At 62.6% G+C, this 17,807-nt stretch overlaps 1 protein-coding gene across 1 annotated transcript; it reads right to left on the reverse strand.

Annotated features, from left to right (window-relative positions):
• Window positions 1-10,273: 10,273 nt before the first annotated feature.
• Window positions 10,274-15,366, reverse strand: SOX8 (SRY-box transcription factor 8). The gene is made up of 3 exons (XM_025877467.2): window positions 14,791-15,366; window positions 13,228-13,457; window positions 10,274-12,491 (listed from the first exon to the last, which is right to left on the reverse strand). The coding sequence occupies exons 1-3, from the start codon at window positions 15,210-15,212 to the stop codon at window positions 11,755-11,757; spliced, it is 1,389 nt and encodes a 462-aa protein (XP_025733252.1). The 5' UTR covers window positions 15,213-15,366; the 3' UTR covers window positions 10,274-11,754.
• Window positions 15,367-17,807: the final 2,441 nt, after the last annotated feature.

Raw genomic sequence — 17,807 nt, forward strand, 5'->3', positions numbered from 1 at the left:
CCTCGTGACCCGGGAAACCCCGAGTTTCCTGACAGCAGAATGGGAAAGACCCCCACCCAGGCTCTGAGAGGCATCACGTGCTCAACTTGGGGGGGTGGAGCCTTCATCCCTCAGTCGCTTGAAGCCACTCAGCTGGTCACAGCTGCTGATGGCAGCTCCCTGTGCCTGGCATGAGGTTCTGGGGTCAGCAGTGACCAGAGTGGGCCCTGCTGCTGCCCTCTTGGGGCTCATGAAGTATGGGCAGGGTGACTGGGACCCACATGGTCCCACCTGGTGTGGTGATAGCGGATGAGGACCTGCGCTGCAGGGGAAATAATCAGAAGGGCTCATTGTTTGGGGCAGTTCAGGAAGGCTGCTTGAAGGAGGTGGCATGAGATCTGAGGTTGAGAGGCACTGGCCAGGAGTGAGGATCTGAGGCAGGAGAGGCACATTCGGGGCTGAAGACGCCCTTGGCTCTCCCCCCAGGAGGGGGGATGTCCACTTACAGCAGTGACTTCTGGAAGCTCTGGCCAGTGCCCTTCTCCCCACCTCCCCCACAGAGGGAACAAACAGGTAATCTGCCACGTCCCCATTTGGCCTCATGGGAATGGCAAATGCCCCTGAAGCTCAAGACAGCCAGCTTCCTCCTGCCCTTTCCTTCTAGATGTTGAGTGCAAGGGGCGACCTTGGCCCCTCGGCCGGCCCGGGTCATCTTCCAGGCTCCCTGCCTGCCCCACTCCTCTACTTTCTCCCCCACGGGCACGGCCCCAGCAGGTGCACTTAGGCCATTGACACATGAGGCACCAGCACTCCCTGGACGCCCACTGCGAGCCAGTCTCTGCGGTGAAGCCTGCTCCAAAGCCCCCAGGGCCTGAGGGGCAGGGTGTCTGGCAAGGCCAGTGGGCACACGTGTCCTTAGTTTCGTGGCTGCCCCAGGCTTGGAGCCAAGCACCGGTTCCCAACACTCTGGCTTCTGCACCGTAGCTGCGGGGGCCAAGCGTTTTAATCCCTTTCCTCAGGCTCCTCTGGGTCCAAGCCTCTCCTCACTCAAGCTGACCACCTGGCCACCCGCCCTGGACCTCCTTCCCAGTTGGCTCCCTCGCCCTCTGAGGGCCCCAGGCAGGCAGCAAGTGGGTGCCCATTTCTCAGCGGGTAAACTGAGTCTGTGCCTTCCCTGATGTGTAACCAGCAGGGGCCTGGGGAGCTGCTTGTAGCTGGGGTCCCTCCACCCCTCTGACACTGGTGTCCAGGAGTGGCAAGGTGCATCTTGCAGCCCCGAGCTTCAGACATGCAAAATAAAGGATGAATTGGTTGGGGACTCTTGGGGGCTTCATGCAAACGAGCCTGTCCTCGGGCTGTTTTGTAACAAAACAGGGAGCAGCCTCGCCCACACTCCGGATCCGCCGCACCCGCTGCCGCCCACAGCCCCTGCGGAATTAGCTCGCAAATGGGAGGAACAGGTGATGGGCGCCTGCTCTGGGGAATGTCAGCCCTCCGATCTCACACCCGAGGAGGCGGGGGCGAGGGCCCTGAGACCCCATTGCCAATTAAGATGTACTTTGTCTCCTTTCCAAAGCTGTGTCCCTGCTTTGCAGGAAAATGACTTTCCTGCCAGATGGGAGCAGGACGCCCACCTCCCCACAGCTCCCGGGCTGCATGCATTCCTGAAGCGCTGAGAACCCCCATCAGCCTCCAGCGGGCCTGAGACATCCATTTCCCTAGGCGGGTGGGTGGCTGGGGCTGGGGCTGGGGCTGGGCTGGGGAAGGAAATACTCAAACCAGCGCTTCCTGCTCAGATCGCCTGGCATCCCTGCAGCTCCTGCCCAGCCGGGTGGTCACGGTGGCTGTGGCCGGAGTTAAGCCAGTTTTGGCGTCCAGTGCCCCCCCCCCAGCCACCTGGGCCAGCTCCCAAGAGGGCCTGAGGGTCCTTCCTGGGCTCAGGGCTGGCCTGAGCATCCCAGTGTGCCTGCTGCCCTCCTGGGGGGTAGGGGGGCGGAAATCCAGCCAGAGTCCAGAGCCTCCTGTCGGCCTCAGGACCAGCCAGGAATGCTTCCTCTGTGGGCATGGCCAGTGTGCTCTTGCAGGCTGGCTGCCGGCTGATGGGACCAGGGCACCTCCTGCGTGACCAGTGGGGAGAAAGAGCCCAGGAGGAAGTCCCCATCTGACTGGCTGCCATGGCAGGGGCCCCTCTACTTCCCCGAGGGAGCCAGACACCCTGCACTGTTCGGAGGGCAGACAGGTGTGGGGATCCTTGCTCCTGCAGTAGAGCCTGGCCTATCCCTCCACCCGGGGCCTTGGCCCACTTCGTCCCCTTCCCAGGGCTTGGCCTGGGATCCCAGGCAGCGGGGTGACCACGGGGAAACACAGACCTGTCGGGCCATGTCCCCTCATGTATTGAATAGGGCACAGACAGGGGCAGCCAGCAAGCCTCTGAGCCTTGCTGAGATCACACCGGCTAAAAAGGAGCCGGCTGGGATGCCCTCCTTCCCAGCACGGCGTCAACGTCAGCCGGGCCCCCACCCCCCCTGCACACCTGTCTGCTCCCAGCCCAGAGGCTGGGGTGCTCGGGGGGGCCCCTTGATGAGCGGACGATTTCCCCAGGTCCTGGGGGAGCATTGCCACCTGGCACTTAGATTTCCTCTTTTTAACCATGCTCCCCTGGGGGGACATTTCCTCTCCCAGAGATTTGGGGCAGCTGTGAGTGGGCTCCGTCCCCGTCCCCTCCTCTCCCTCAGCAGATGAAAAGTGCGCCAGATGCCCAAGAAAGAACGAAAGACTGTCATTGTGGCCATTCCCTCGTTTCGGGACGTATTCTTCCTGCCTGCTGAATTGGGAGGAATGTTCTGGAATGTGGAGACCCCCGAGGCTGGGGAGAGACATCTAGGGGTGTGGCTTTCCCTATGGCAGATCAGCATAACTCCAGACTGATTCTGGAAGAAATCTCCCAGAAAGGTTCTTCTCACTGCTCTGCCTTAAAAAACAAAATCAAAAACCAAACAAAACCCTAAGTACTTTATGTAAATGGGATCTCGGGAATGTCCTGTCTGCGGGAGGCTCCGTGTTGCCTCCACCCCCTCTCACTTCCGAGTTGGATCCCGATGTGTGAAAGATCTTCGTTCATTTATTCACTTGAAGGGTGTGAGGAAGCTTCCTGGTCTGCAGTCTACCAAGAACATTCTAGTCTAATGGAGAACACGAGTGTGCATTGTGGCTGGGTATGCACTGGGTGAGGTTGAGAGGGGGGTGGCCGGCTCCTAGGTCACCCGCGTGTCAGCTTTAGGTGGGACTGCTGTTTTGAAACAGTTCTGAAGGACAAGGCCCATTGCCCACGTCCCCTCCAGCTCCTGATGCTCTCCAGTGACCCTAGCAGGTACCACGCCTTGTGCCGGAGAGCTCAGCACACCCCAGCTGACGCTTGGTGACTGAAGGTCATGTTTGTCAGCCCTAGCCACTGTCTTAAATGCAAGATGCCCCTGAGCTTCCTTCTGTCTTCATGGCTTTAGTTCTCTGAGGGAAGAGACACGTCACCTCTGGAGCAAGCAAGGCCCTGGGGCACCTTCATTCACTCACGGGTTTGCTCGTCCAGCAGACATGCATGGAGCCTCTGGCCGTGTCCAGCCATGGCCCAGGTCGTGGGTGACAGCCATGCACAGTCACAGCCCCTGACTTTGTGGAGCTCATGAGGCTGCCCAGGGGCATGCTGCCCATGTTGGGACGGGACTGCCTTCCACCCCCTGCTCCCCACCCACACCAGACAGGCATGAACAGTGTGGAAAACTCCTCACCTGTTTACTAGGGTGACTACCCTCCTGGTACTCCCAGGACACATGACTTCCAGGGCTAAAACTGGAAATGTCCAGGAAAACGGGGGTGAGATGGGCACCCTACCGCTCCCCAAGCCCTGGGACTCAGAGCTATGAGGGGCTATACTGGGTCCCAGCCCAGCGGCTCTCCTGCCTTGGGCATGACTCAGACCAGAGAGGCTAGTCTGAATGAAGGGGCAAAGGATGATGCTGTTTCCTAGGACCAACCCTGGACGAGGGCAGAGCTCACAGGCCCCTGCTTAGGGATGAGACTCTGTAGAAACTGCTCAGGGGCTGCAGCTTCCCCAGGAAGCCTCCCCATCAGCCTGTGCAGCAGGCTGGGTCCCTGTGTGGGTTCCTACAGTCCCCTGCACTTGTCCTAGGGGACCCTTCACTGCTGGACCAAGGGAAGGCAGGGCCAGATCAGTCTTCTTTTTAAAGCCCAGGACCTGCTGTATTATGGTCACTGGATGGATGGATGGATGGATGGATGGATGGATGGATGCACAAATGGATGGATGGGTGGATGGATGGATGGACAGATGGATGGATGGATGGATGGATGGTTAGAGGATGGACAGATGGATGGATGGATGGATGGACTGTTAGAGGATGGACAGGTGGATGGATGGATGGATAGATGAATGGATGGATGGACAGGTGAATGGATGGAAGGACAGATACAGAGCAGGTTGCCCTGGCTGGCAGGCTAACTCCCTGATGAGGTGTGAGCCCTGTCACTTTAGCTCAACAACAATGTTGGGTGGTGTGTATTGAGTGGCTGCTTCTAACCAAATCCTCTACTAAGCACATGCCCACATGCATCTCCCACATCCCTGAGAACCGACTCTGGGGAGGTGGGCATTGTTCTTCTCATTTTACAGATGGACCACTGAGGCCAGAGAGGCCACGCACCCTGGGAAGCCCAAGCTCCAGACACCAGGCACCATGCTTCAGAGCAGACTCTGACCCTGCCTTGACATCCTCTCCCTGTTCAGGAAAAGGTCCACTACTCCGGTTCCTAGAGCCAGAGTCCCCCAGATCCTCTGGCCACCTTCATCCCTCCCTCCCCCATTAGTGACTGAGTTCCTCAAGGGACTTGAGTGACCTCAGGAAGTGGGGAGAAGGGGAGGCTCCCCTTCTTCGGGGGTGATGCCCAGGGTGTCATGGCCCGCCTTACTCTCACACACAACCATCGGACAGTGACTTGCAATGATAGTGCTCCCAAGCAGTGTCTGGACGCCCTGCCACCTGATGGACACTTGTCACCTGGACACAGGTGTGGCCTCTGCCCAATGCTGCCTGACTGGAGTGGAGCCCCTCCACCCAGAGGCAACCAGCACTCGCCCTCCATCTGTGGTCTCCCTCGCACCCTCATCATCTGTCAGTTGGGGCTCCCTCCAGAATCTCAAGTGGCCCAAAGGAGAGGGTACTAGCACGGCCCCGCCAGTGACGTGCCAGGGCTCTGCGGGTGGTCCCAGTTGTATCCCCTGTCCCTGAACATCCAGCAAGGGAAGGGTTGTTGACTGACTGATTGACCAACATCGCTTTTTCTCCAAAGTTCTCATCAACCCTGGGGCAGGGGACACCTCTCCCCAGCTGTCTGGGATTTCTCCCCCTCCGTCCCACAAGGCACCCAGGGACGACACCCAGCGGGGGATCGGACCTGCTGCAAAGGTTCCGATCCAGCCAGTTTTCAAATCCAGCCCTCAGGGGCCGCGGGTCACAGGGACAGGAGGTGCTGAGCCCCCACCCCATGGACCAGGAGCCGTGAGCAGTGGGAGCCCCGATGGAGCTCCTACTTCACAGGCTCTCCACTCTCGCCCCCCCTCCCAACCGCCAAGGAGCTCAGATTTTCTGGGTGGGAGAGCCGGATCTGTGGGTGGCACTCCCTCCCTGGTGACGTCTGAATAACCATGGCAGCAGCTGGGGGGGAGGCGGAGCCCCGCTCTGGGAAGAGCTTCTGGGTCTCCCCCTCTTTCCTCTCCCCTCCTCTCCTCCCCCCACCACTGCCTTCTGCGTCCCCCATGCCAACCTCAGTCTCCCCCTCCCCCACCGAGCCAGGAAGTAGATTCCGGGGGCCAGAACACCCACCCCAAAGTTCCTTTGCATCCAAATATTTACTGCTGTGTCTGCACACAAAAATTAATACACCAATTTTGTGTGCGGTTCCCACTGCCCACTTTGCCTTTGGGGATCAGGCCAGGCCCGGCCGCCCCGGCGGGCCACAATGCCAGCGCCCACAAAGCCCGCACAGAGGCCGGCTGGTCGCGCATACAAAGCACCCGGCCCGGCCATTATCATTCTGGAGCCGAAATCCACCCCGGCGCGCATCTCATCGGTCATTCAGCAGCCCTTAATGACTTGTCAGTTCCTTGCCCTGCCATTTTCTGTCTAATTAATTCTTTTATTGTGCACCGGATAAAGAAAGACAAAGGCCTCCCCGGCAATAATGATTCATTAAAATGCAGCGCCTTCGCCACAGCTCTTGGCCCCGCACCAGCCCCCCGAAGGCACATTGCCGCCCGCCTGCACTCCCGCGGGCCGCGCGCCCCTTAACCCTTTGCAGCCCCACCTCAGCCTCAGGGGAGCTGGTGAGTGGGGCTCCCGCAGGTGCCCACGCGGCTCCGGGGAGAATCCGGACCTGACTTCGTGGCGAGCCCCGCGAAGTGTCCTGCACTTGCCCGCCGCAGACTCAGTGGGACCGAATTCTGGCCCCGGCCCCTGGGGGAAGGCTGGGGCTGGTGGGGGGTCCCTCTGCCACACACGGGACACCCCCCCCCCCCGCCCCTTCCTGGGCAGCCCAGAGAAGGTGCGGGAGGCAGGGAGGCTGAGCTAAGCACTGCAAGGCTGGGGCGGACTAGGGAAGGGAGTGGAGGCCCCGGGGCTCTAGGGATGCTCTGGGGACGAGTCTGTCGGCGGGACAGGGTGGGAAGGTACCTGTCACGTGTGTCTGTCACGTGTGCCAAGCCAGGTCACTCCTCAGAGCACCTCAGTGAGGCCGTCACTGCCCCACGGTCATGGGAGGAAACAGGCACACAGAGATCCCTGGCAAGGGGCATAGCTTCGGACCCCTGGCCCGACCCGCCTTCCTACGGGGGGTGGGTGGGGTGGGGGGTGGGCAGGGGTTGTAAGACACCCCCATGGTGTCTTACAGGGGTAAGAGGGGTCCCAGAGGCAGAGGCCAGGAGAGGTGCCCCCTCATTCCCCCAGGCTTCGGAATGCACATTCTCTGCCTGGTCTACTTTTAATTTTCTTACTGACAAACCCACCTTACTGTGCAGATGAGCAGAAAGAAGTGTCATGTGATCAGAGGTGGTAGTGTGCCAACAGTTGCTCTCGGGGATCGGAGCAGGGCGCCGGGTCGCAGCGGGGCCCTAATCTCACTGAGGCCCCCAGCACCCCGGGGGCGTGCTCATTCCCATCTTACTGTTGGGAAAGCTGAGGCTGCATGGGGAGCCCACAGGGAAGGCAGGAGGTGGAGAGCCCCTCGGAGTCCAGCTTCCACTCCTCCTGGGGGTGGCCATGAGGGACTCTCAGCACCAGGAGGGTCCTCACAGGAGGGCAGGGCCACATCCCCCGTGTGTCTCCCCCTTTAGCTCCTTCCCTTCTCAGCTTGTCTCCTTGGAAGGCTCCCGTGGCCCCCGGGGAGCCCCGGGCCTCCACAGCCCATTGACGGGGCAGGGGGTCTGCACATCTGCTCCCTCCAGGATACAGGGATCCCACAAGCAGGCAGGCTCTGGCCCGGAGTCAGACACAAAAGCAGGAGGTGTTAGGACGTGAGGTCTCTGAAACACTGACAGAACCATGATGCTCTTCTTCTTCCCGACTTCCTCTTCCTGGGGAGGTAGTACAGGGACCGGGGTGGGTCCCTGCAGCTCCCAGGCATGCCATCCCCCTTGCCTGCAGTGGTCAGCTCGGCCACCAAAGTGTCCTCAGGACTGGGCTGGGGCTGCAGGGCAGGCTGGGGGGAGCAGGGGCCTGAAGGACAGCAGGGCTGAGGCCAGCAGGGAGGAGAAGACGCCCAGGCCCAGGGTTGCAGTTACATGTCTCCTCCCCTTGGGAACGATCCTGGGCCCCGCGGGCCTGGTGGCAGCAGCTCCATCTCCCTTGCCTTGGGGTCTACACTGGCCGTGGAGGTAGGAGTAGGGGTCTCGCCCCACTGGCTCCATGACCCTGAGACCGGGTCCTGGCCTACATGGGTTTTCCCGGACGCCTGGTGGAATGTGTTCCAGGAGGCTGTCCACACAGGGTGGTGAGGACTTGTCTAGTGTCCAGGGGCTGTCAGTCACCACCCACAAACATGTCACACCAGCCCCGATGTGTGGCCCACAGCCCCTGCAGACCTGGTCAGCCGGAGGTGAGGTCCTGAAGATCCTCTGTCCAGGGCCGGCCTGGAGGCCCTGGGCCAGACATGGGGGAGGATGCATTGGTGTCCACACAGCAGGCCACGTCCCTGGGTCTAGGACACCGGCCCTGGGTGCTGTCCCCCAAATGCGGCCAAAAGTCGAAACAGGCAGGGTGGGGGTGGGGTCTGCCCCCAGGACAGGCCTGATGAGCTGGGCACAGGCCTCCCACCCTCTCTGCACTGCTCGGAGGACACGGTCCCTCCCCGGAGCTGACGGCAACCACACCACCCGTGAACTCACATCCAAACAAAATGCGCTCCTGAAAGCGGATATCATCCCCGGAAGGACCAGGAGGGGCTTTCCCAATCTGCCAGAGCAGGGTCTGGGTCATCAACGCTGTTTCCCCTTTGTCTCTGAATAGGGCGTTCTGTTCAGCAGAGATCAGAGGCAGTGCACTCTGCTCTGGGGAAGGAAATGAAAAATGAGGAACTTTTCCCACCCGCTCGTCCCCAGGACGGGCCGTTGGAACGCTCTCGGGAGAATGGAGCTCTGGACAAGCTGGGGCAATTGCCCCCTTGGACTCAGGCAAAGTGGGGAGAGGCCAGCCTTGTGAATAACGTCTGCTGGGAGCTCAGTGGAAGAGCCCTCATAAGCCTGAGGCCCAGGGCAGCCCCTGAGACCCCTCCCAGCTGCCCTGACCCCCCCCCCCCCACCCAGGGACCTGCCTCGGCCACCTCCTCACAACATCACTGGGGACCCTGCATTTGGGAAGCAGAGACCTCATGACTCCAAAGCCTGAGAATGTTCCGACAGGGAGGCCAGCAGCCTGGTCCCCCGAGAGCAGGGGTCGGGGGGCATCGCATCTCCGTGGCCTTGGCCCCAGCAGAGGCCTGGACTTGCCAAAACGGTGGTGGCTGTCCTTGCCCTCCCCATGAGCTCAGAGGGAGGAAACCCACCCGAGGCTTGCCGGGGCTGGGACCCAGGGCCGTCGGGGCCTTCGGACGAGTCAGCTTGGCGGGAAGAATGGCTGGGCCCCTGGGAGTTAACACGCAGGAGCCCCTCCAAGTGCAAACAAAACTGGCAGAGCCTCCCGCCCCCGGGGAACCTGGCAAGGCCTGATCGATCCCGGAGCCGCAAAGGGGCGGCCTCGCTCCCTCTGTCAGGGAGCCGGATGCAGGGGGTTTCCTTGCTTTGGGGTGTCAGTGTGAGAGCCTGGAGGGCCATATGGACCTGGACAGCCCTTGGCTGGACACAGGACATGCTGGACTGGCTCCACACAGGCCTCCCTGAGCCTGGCTTGCAGCCCCCTCCCAGAACCGGCCTCACCCGGGAGGCTTGGCACGCCCCAGACCTCACGAACCCTCGTAAATCCGGGCCGCTCTTCCCCAACACTACTCTTGGCAAGCCCAGGACACGGCTCTCCAGCGCGGGGTGAGGTACGCGCCCTGGATCGCAGCCACGCAGGCGGCTGGCAGACAAGGGGACGGGGCGGGTGCCCCCCTACCCGGGCCACCCCATTAGAATCACAGAGCCAGTTGCTTCGAGGATCTGGGTTCTCATGAGAAGCCCGATCTTCCTCTCGGCCCCAGACACAGATGCCCCAGATGCATCTCCAGGGCTCAGTGGTGGGTGCGCCCAGCCGGGTGAGGCCCCTAAGCCAGCTGCGTGTGCCGGGGAGGCCCCACCAGGGCGTGAGGCTGCCCCTTGCTTGCTGGTGCTCCTCGCAAGCATTTCTCCCTAGAAACAGTCCGCCGACCAGACAACCCCGCCTGGTGCCTGGAGGGCGGCATTCACCCGGTTCCCAGCTTGGCTCTGCGCCAGCGCCCGAAAAATGCCGCCAGTCACCCAGAAATCGGCTCCGGGATTTGCCTGGGAGGAAACCATGTCCCGGGATTTGGACCCATTTTGCCTACTGAATAGGCCCTGGGGGGAAAGAAGAGTCTGGTGTCTTGGGGCCTCTGAGATTTGCTCAAATGCAGACCCAGTCCCTGTAAGGCTGGGGCGCCAGCTCTGTCCTCGTGGGCTCCGGGTGCCCACATCCTCTGAGGAGAGCCCGGGGTGAACCCCACTCCTGCCTCGGCCGACACCTTCCCAAATGAGACCCCAGGCGTACAGAAAGCAACACACAAAACACAGCCCAAGTAGATAAAAAGCACTTTTTTTTTTAATTTTATCAAACTGGTCTGTACAAAAGTTAGCGTTGCTTGGTCAGAAAGGAGCAGAACACAGCAGGTAGTGACGGCGGAAGACCAGACCCCACGCAGAACAACAGAGTTGGCGTAAAAATGAGTTTGCTGTATTCCCTGTCCCCACCCCCAGAAAAAGATATGCCAAAAAAAAATTTTTTTCTTTTCTAGAAAAAGGTAGGAAAAAAGTAGAAAAAGTAAAAAGAAGCAACTTCTCGGACGTCTTTAAATGTACAAAGTTTAAAGGCACAAGTTTCCATGAAGTTGGAGTTATCAGTGCTCAGCACACAGCGGAAGCAGGTACGCGTCGATCAGGATTATTCATCTAAAACTAAGACTCTAGACACTGTAGTGGAGAAGGTTTTAGTTTCACAGCTTGTAGGTGGCGTCTGGTTCCTAAGAGCCGAGATTAACGTGCTGCTGCAGCCACCCCGTCCCAGGAAATCCCCGTCCACTGCTTGGCACAGCTGTGGGCGGGGACGGCCTCCAGCAACACCCCTGCCTTCCAAACCTCGCCCCAAACGCTGGTCAGAGACACTACAAGGCAAATCTCTTCTCCTCCCTCCCGTCCTGGCCACCTCCCCAGGGGCCTGGAGCTCCGGGGGAGGCGAGGGGAGGGGAGGGGAGGGGAGGGGAGGGGAGGGGGGGGTCCCACCCCACCACCTGTCCTCCCAGCCCTGGCGCTCAGCAACCTGGCCTCCGTTTTGTCTTAAATTCTACTCTCTGCACAAATTACTTCATTAATTAAAGATAAAATAATACAGAACATAAATACATTTCAACAGCTTCCCAAACAAATCGAACGTGTTTAAGCTTCAAAAATAAAAATTAAAAAAAATAATAAAATAAAAAGAGAGAAGGGTTAGTCGCAGCCAAACCTTGCTAGGAAGAGCCTTAAACAGCGGGGAGCACCTCGGAGCGGATGGGCTGGTCCCCAGAGGGGCTCCTGCAGACGAGCTCCCGCCAGGGTGTGGATACCGCTGAACCGCGGGAACAACCCCCGTGGGTCCCCCAGAGTTCTCCGCGCACGACAAGGCCAGCAGGGACCTCGGAGCACAGGCGGCCGGACACCCCATGCCTCTTCCCTCCTTTCTGTTTTGTGCTGGGGCTGCTTTGTGTCCACTGAGGTGCAAAACCAAGGTGTCTGCAGGGAAGGGGCCGGAAGGCTGTCCTCGGTTCCAGAGTTGCCAGTTGCCGCTAAGAGGGTGCGGGAAGCGGGCTTTGCTGGCCGCAGGGAGTGTGGAGATCTGGAAGCCACGGTGCGTCGGGTACCAAGAGTGATTCCCCCTGCACAGGTCAGCAGGCACCTGCCAGAGCCGCCGCCTCCTCTCCTTCCACTAGCGCACCCCTTCTGCAAGACCTGAGGCTCCGTCTGTCTTGGCCGAGATCAAGGTTCTCCCTGGCTTACGCCGGCCCCCTCCCCAGGCCACGGTGCCCTCAGGGCCTGGTCAGGGTAGTGTACACGGGCTGGTCCCAGTTGCCGGGTGGGCTGTGGGCAGGCGGCACGGAGAGGCCGCTGAGCAGGGGCGAGGCGTAGGGCCGACGAGAAGGGTGGAAGTAGGAACACTGGTAAAGGCTGGACGGGAAGCCCGGGTATGGGCTGTAGTAGCCGGGGGCCTGCAGGTCGGTGTAGTCGCACTGCGAGCTGGTGAGGGAGCTGGCCGCCGCGGCGGGGGCGGCCGTGGTGACGCTGGCCTGGCCGCCGTAGGAGCCGTAGTCGGCACGGCCCGGAGAACCGTGTGACTGGTCGCCGTAGTGGCTGGGGCTCAGCTGCTCCGTCTTGATGTGCGGCCGCGGGGGGCCCGCCTCGGTGGGCGACGCGGAGGCCGACGGGGCTCCCTTGTGGGCCCACACGGGGGACGCCCCGATGCTGGCCGCCCCCGAGTGTGAGTAGGAGGCAGCCCCATAGGAGCCGGCGGCGGGCTGGCCCGGCTCCGCGGGCAGGGCCGAGTGGCCGTTGAGGGGCAGGTACTGGTCGAACTCGTGTACATCGAAGGTGTCCATGTTTCCGATGACCTCACTGCTCAGCTCTGAGATGTCCACGTTGCTGAAGTCGATGTTTTGGCGCCCACTGTCCGCCAGGCGGCGGCCTTCCAGCTTCAGCTCCGGCTTGCCCCCATGGTGCAGGTCTGTCTTGGGGGTGGTGGGTGGGGTGGGTGGCCCGTGGGTCTGCCCTGGGGACAGAGCACATTTCAGGAATGAATGCCCCTTCTGTGGGGGGCCAGCCAGGCTGGCGACGTGCACCCAGGAGGAACACCAGCCCGCTAACTGCCGCAGGTAGAAATCAACGGCTTTTTGTTTCTGTACGTTTCCCAGAAATTCCAGCAGAGCCAGACCCAGACCTCACTCCTTGGCCGAGGGAATTCCATTAAGCGCTGTTCTACAGGAAGAGCTGGGGCCATGGAGGCCCCACCGTGAAGACCAAGGTGGGGGAAAGGAGAGGAAGTGCCCAGCCCCCTGCACATGACCACAGCGCGACCCACACAAAACGTATTCTCTCCAAGGCTCACAGCTTTCGCCAGCTTGACTGAGACTGCTCGGCTGGCCGGGATTCTCCCCCAATCCGTCTGATCCTAAAGCTGGGCTGCTGACCACCATGCCAGGGGCAGGAGTGCTGGGTCAGCACCAGCAGAAGGACCAGGGGAAGCAGAAACGCCCTCAGGCAGGGCAGAACACACCCACGTCACCTAGCACCGGACCGAGGCAAAGCTGAGAGACCCTCAGTGCTCAGAGGGGGCTAAGCAGAACCCCTCCCTTCCCATGTGCACCAGGGAACACGTGATTGTCTCAAAGCCACCTGCCCTGGGCATGAGCCCCCACTCCCCACCCCCACTACTCATCTCAGCGGGCGCCGGAACCCCCACTTCTCCTGCTGGGGCAGGCACGTGCTGTGGGGCCCCAGGAGCCCACCTGTGTGGTCGCTGTGGTGGTGAGGGTCACCAAGGCCCGCATCGGCCTTGTACACGGCACTGCCGGGGTGGGGGCCCAGCTCGGCTCCGGAGTCAGAGTCGCCTTGGCCTGTTTTCACGCTCTTCCTGCGACGTGGCTGGTACTTGTAATCCGGGTGGTCCTTCTTGTGCTGGACCCGCAGCCGCTCAGCCTCCTCCACGAAGGGGCGCTTCTCACTCTCGCTCAGCAAGCTGCAGCACCAAGGGCAGAAGCAGGATGGCCAGGGCCCCCGTGCCGCCCCTGGAGGAGGGCCTCACTGACCCTGACACTCACAGGGAGGCCTGCATGTGCTCCCACAACTCAGCGGGCACCAGGCAAGCGCTCCCCTCTCTGGGGACGGGGGCGCTCAGGCCAGCAAGGACTTCTGGTGAGGTCTGTTCTCATTAGGGTCAAAGGAACATGCTAGAACAAGACCCAAACCTTTCCATCTCCATCATCCTCTTACTTTCCTTCTCCCAGAGCCTGTGTAAATCCCCTCCCTTTGGGGCTTTCTAAGGCAGGTGGGGGAGGAGGCAGAACCCAGCAGAGAACACACTGGGGACAAAGCGAGGCTTCCTGGGGACGAGCAGGTATTCCATGGATATCTGGGCTTCCCAGACCTCCAGGAACGCTGGCAAAACCCGTGTGGCCCTCACTGAGCCTCAGAACACACACCGGCCTCTCAAACCCTTCCAGAAACTCACCTCCAACTGCCTAGGACATAGAGCACAGGGCTGCCGGAGTCCACTGTGCCCAGAGCAGACAGAGACAGGAACACAGAGGACAGACGTGCAAACTCCCAGTGCCCACTCATGGGGAGAGGAGCAGGAAATGGGAGCCAGTGCCCCAAACCCAAAGCCGTCCATCTTAAACCCAAGTAGAACACATTTGGTGGGGATGGGCAGTTCTTAGCAGTCCTACTTTCTGCAAAAACGTCCAGTTTCTCTATGTCCAAGTATGCACAAAGCATGCCTGTACTGGACCCCTCCTGCATCCCTCGTCCTCTGCAGAGGGGCGCAGAGGTGGCAGAAGTTGTGGGGAATGTGCCAGCTGAACAGACACGCACCCCCTCCATCTGCCCTGACTTCCCCCACATGGTCAGAGTGGAGGGGAGTCCTTTCCAAAGAGGGGCACCTCCAGAGAGCACCACATTGCCTGATACTGTGTCCTGCTTCCAGACAGAAGCCACCTTTCCTCGGGGAGGGACAGGCCTCCAGACTCTGGGGCCACTCACAGGTCCCCGTCCTCAGCATGCCAGCCACAGCCTTCAGCGGGCTGTTGGCGACTGAGGGAGTGTGCTCGGAGTTGCATACTCCCTGCGCAGCCCTCTGTGGCCCAGACCACCTGAACATCCCGGGTGCAGTCTCCCGGGTCAAAGCGGGGGGGGCTTTCCACTAGGACTCGCCCTGGGAATAACCACTGGGAGCAGAGCCGAGGCCGGGCGCGGGGCCACCTCCCAGGCCCCCGCGTACCCCCGAGAACCACTCGAAGCCCGCCCGCGCTGGGGCCCCGTCCCTGCCCCTGGCCCGGGGACAGCGCACTCACCGCCACAACTTGCCCAGCGTCTTGCTGAGCTCAGCGTTGTGCAGGTGCGGGTACTGATCGGCTAGCTTGCGGCGTGCCGCCTGCGCCCACACCATGAAGGCGTTCATGGGCCGCTTCACGTGAGGCTTGGCCTTCAGCGCGCCGCCGCCGCCCCCGCGCACCGGCATGGGCACCAGGCTCCAGTCATAGCCCTTGAGCACCTGCGACACGGCGTCGCGGATGCAGGCCGGGAAGCGTTCGTCCGCCGCCTCGGCCGCGTCGCCCCGGCCGCCGCCCCCCGCGCCCGCCGCGCGGCCCAGACCCTCGGAACCGGCAGGCGACGGCGGCGCGTCCGAGTCCGAGTCCTCCACGTGCGACATGGAGCTGGCGGTGCCGGACGGGCTGCAGGGCGGCTGGGCGCGGGCCTCGCTCATGTCCAGCATCGGGGCCGCGCGCGGAGGGGCGCGCACCGGGACCCGCGGGGCCGCTGCTCAGCTGCGCCGCGGCCGCTCTGGGACCCGAGGTCGCTGCGCTGTAGCCCGACCTGCGTCCCCGCCGCCGCCGCCGCCGCCGCCGCCGCAGCCCGACCCAGGGCCTCCCGCTCCGCTGCCGCCGCCGAAGCTCCCTCCCGGCGGAGAACCCGCAACAAGTTTCTTTAAGCTGCAGCCTCTAGGCCCCGCCCCCTGCCCGGCTCCCCATTGGCCTGCGCGCGCCCCGCTGCTCCCGGGGGCGGAGCTTGGCCGCCCGCCCCTCCCCCACCCGAAGAAAGTGCAGCGGTTCTCTCTGCGCCCCCGCGCGCCCCGCCCGGCGCCGTATCGCGCCGGGGGCCGCTTTTCCAGTCGGGGCGGGGAGGGAAGGGGGTCGGGGACTCGGGACGGCGGGGCGCTCCGGGGTGTCTCTGCGGGGTGCGTCGCGGCTCCTGTGGGTCCCGCCTTTGGCCCGGTCGCCCAGCCCAGGGAAGCCCGCTCCGCGTGGAGACGGGTCCTCCAGAGCCTCCCCCCACAGCGGGTCCTGAGCCCCGACGTCTCGCCCGCAACCCAGAGGCGCCGGGGTCAACTGCTGTCAGCTTGCAGCCCAGGGGAGGGTTGGCTCGGCCGTGTAGCCTCATAACCCGGGCTCCCCGCCCGCAGGGCCAGCGCGCCGGGCAAGACCCTCCAGCGCACCCTGAGTTTGCGCGCCGAGCACGTCCAGGTAAAGCGCGCCCAAGGGCCGCCGCTCGGAGCTGGGCTATCCCAGGTCCCCCGCCCAGTCCGGGTATGAGCTGGGAGAGCGCAGGCGGGGGAGCGGCCCCAGGAGCCGGGCAACCGAGGGAGGCGGGAGCGCCGGGCAGGGACTGGGCTGACCCTAGTTGCGGAGTCTCTAGGGCCGCCCGGCGGATGGCGTGGCCGGACGCGGGGGCCTAGGGCCTTCCGGGCCTGACCTGGGGGGAGGGGTTAGGAGCGCTGAGACCGTCCGGCTGGGCAGCCCTGGGTGGTCCGGCGAAGGTGATGGCCGCCCCGGGCGCTCTCAGTGGAGGAGGTGGGCGCGCCAGCCTGGAGGGAAGGGGGCGGGCTGTGCCGCCCGGCTTGGGGCGGCGGGGTCGGAGAGGGGACATTTCTCCGGAGGCTAGGGCCGAACCGCGGCTCCGAGTCCCCGCCCAAGGACGCCCCCGCGAGTTGGCCTTGGGCCTAGCAGTCCCCGAGGGCGGCTCAGATTCTTTGCCAAACCCGCCGGGAGGCGACGAACCGGCCGCCCAGAGCTTCGCCACAGGCCCTCGGGTGGCCGAGTGGGAGCTGTGGCCCGCGCGCCCTGGGTGACCCTAGGCAAGGGCGCCCAATTCCCCAGCCGCGCGCCCTCCTCAGAGTCATGGACACCTGGGCCAGTGGCCGCCACAGCGAAGGAGCGGTGCCGCAGAAGGAGCTGGTCTGTTACCAGAAAACTCCAAAATCGGTGGGTCCGGCCGAAGCGTGTCCCGGGTGCTCATATACCAACCCCGGATCCACCACCGTGCCCCTCGCTGCCCAGGACAGGCCTCCTGGCTCCACCCCGGCCCGCCCCCGCGCTGGGGTTGCGGATTCTTTAGTTCGCACTTGGGCCTTGGAGCCCTGTCCATCCCGGCTGCCCATGTAGGGATGAAGCCTTCACCTCAGCGGCTCTGGGGGCTGACCAGGGATCCTGCAGCCTTGCATCCGAAACATGGCGGCCCCTCTGTGGGGACACCTCGGGGCCTAAGAGGGAGGAGCCCAGATTTCCTGTCACCTGCAGGGGACCCCAAGGCACAAGAGGGGCTCTGCTGCTTGCCCCACATCAGGGAACCTGATATTCTGCCTTATGGGAAAGTCCCCAGGGGGAGCGGGGAGGTGTTGCTGTCTAAGGTGAACAGCCCTGGGGGGGGGGGGCACAGGGTGGCAGAGGTGTAGCCTCTGGGAGTGGCCTGTGCTCGTCTCCTGTCCTATGGCTGGTCTCCCTTGGTTCTGTCACCTGCCAGGGAATGTCCTTACCTGCTGGTCTGTGGCACCTTCCACTTGGGGTCCCCACTAGGCAGTTGGAGGACTCAGGGAGGGCCCAAGCGGGGGTTTCCTGAGGGCACCCATCGATTTTACTGGTCCCTGAGGACCCATGCAAGTGCAAGCAGGAGGAGGGTTGAGGTTGGCAGACCCGGACCCACCCAGAAAACAGGCCCCACCCCTCCCTGCACCCAGTGTACCATTGGGCACCAGGTCTGGCTTTGCATGAAGGACTCTGCTGTGCCAGGAACATGAAGTACAGACTGCATGGGGGGCATCAGGTAAGGCAGCCTCTCCCTGCTCCCCCCTGGCCCATGGTGGGTCATGGGCAGGTGACTGCCAGGCTGGGGGTGTCCCGTGCCAAACCCAGGTCACACAGTGGTGTGGCATGTGTGGTCCTAGGCCCCACCCTCAGCTCCACAGGGCTGCAGTGAGCGCCCTGGGGATCAGGAGGGGTGCTGGTGGGCCGTGCCTGTCATTTGCAGCCCATAACTCCTACGGGATGGGTAGGAAGGGGCAAATCCTGCCAGGCCTGGACTCAGGCTGGCTGAG

Source organism: Callorhinus ursinus, unplaced genomic scaffold (genome assembly GCF_003265705.2).
Source record: "Callorhinus ursinus isolate GAN/ISIS: 27379988/994484 unplaced genomic scaffold, GSC_fseal_2.0 scaffold13, whole genome shotgun sequence".
NCBI lineage: Eukaryota > Metazoa > Chordata > Mammalia > Carnivora > Otariidae > Callorhinus > Callorhinus ursinus.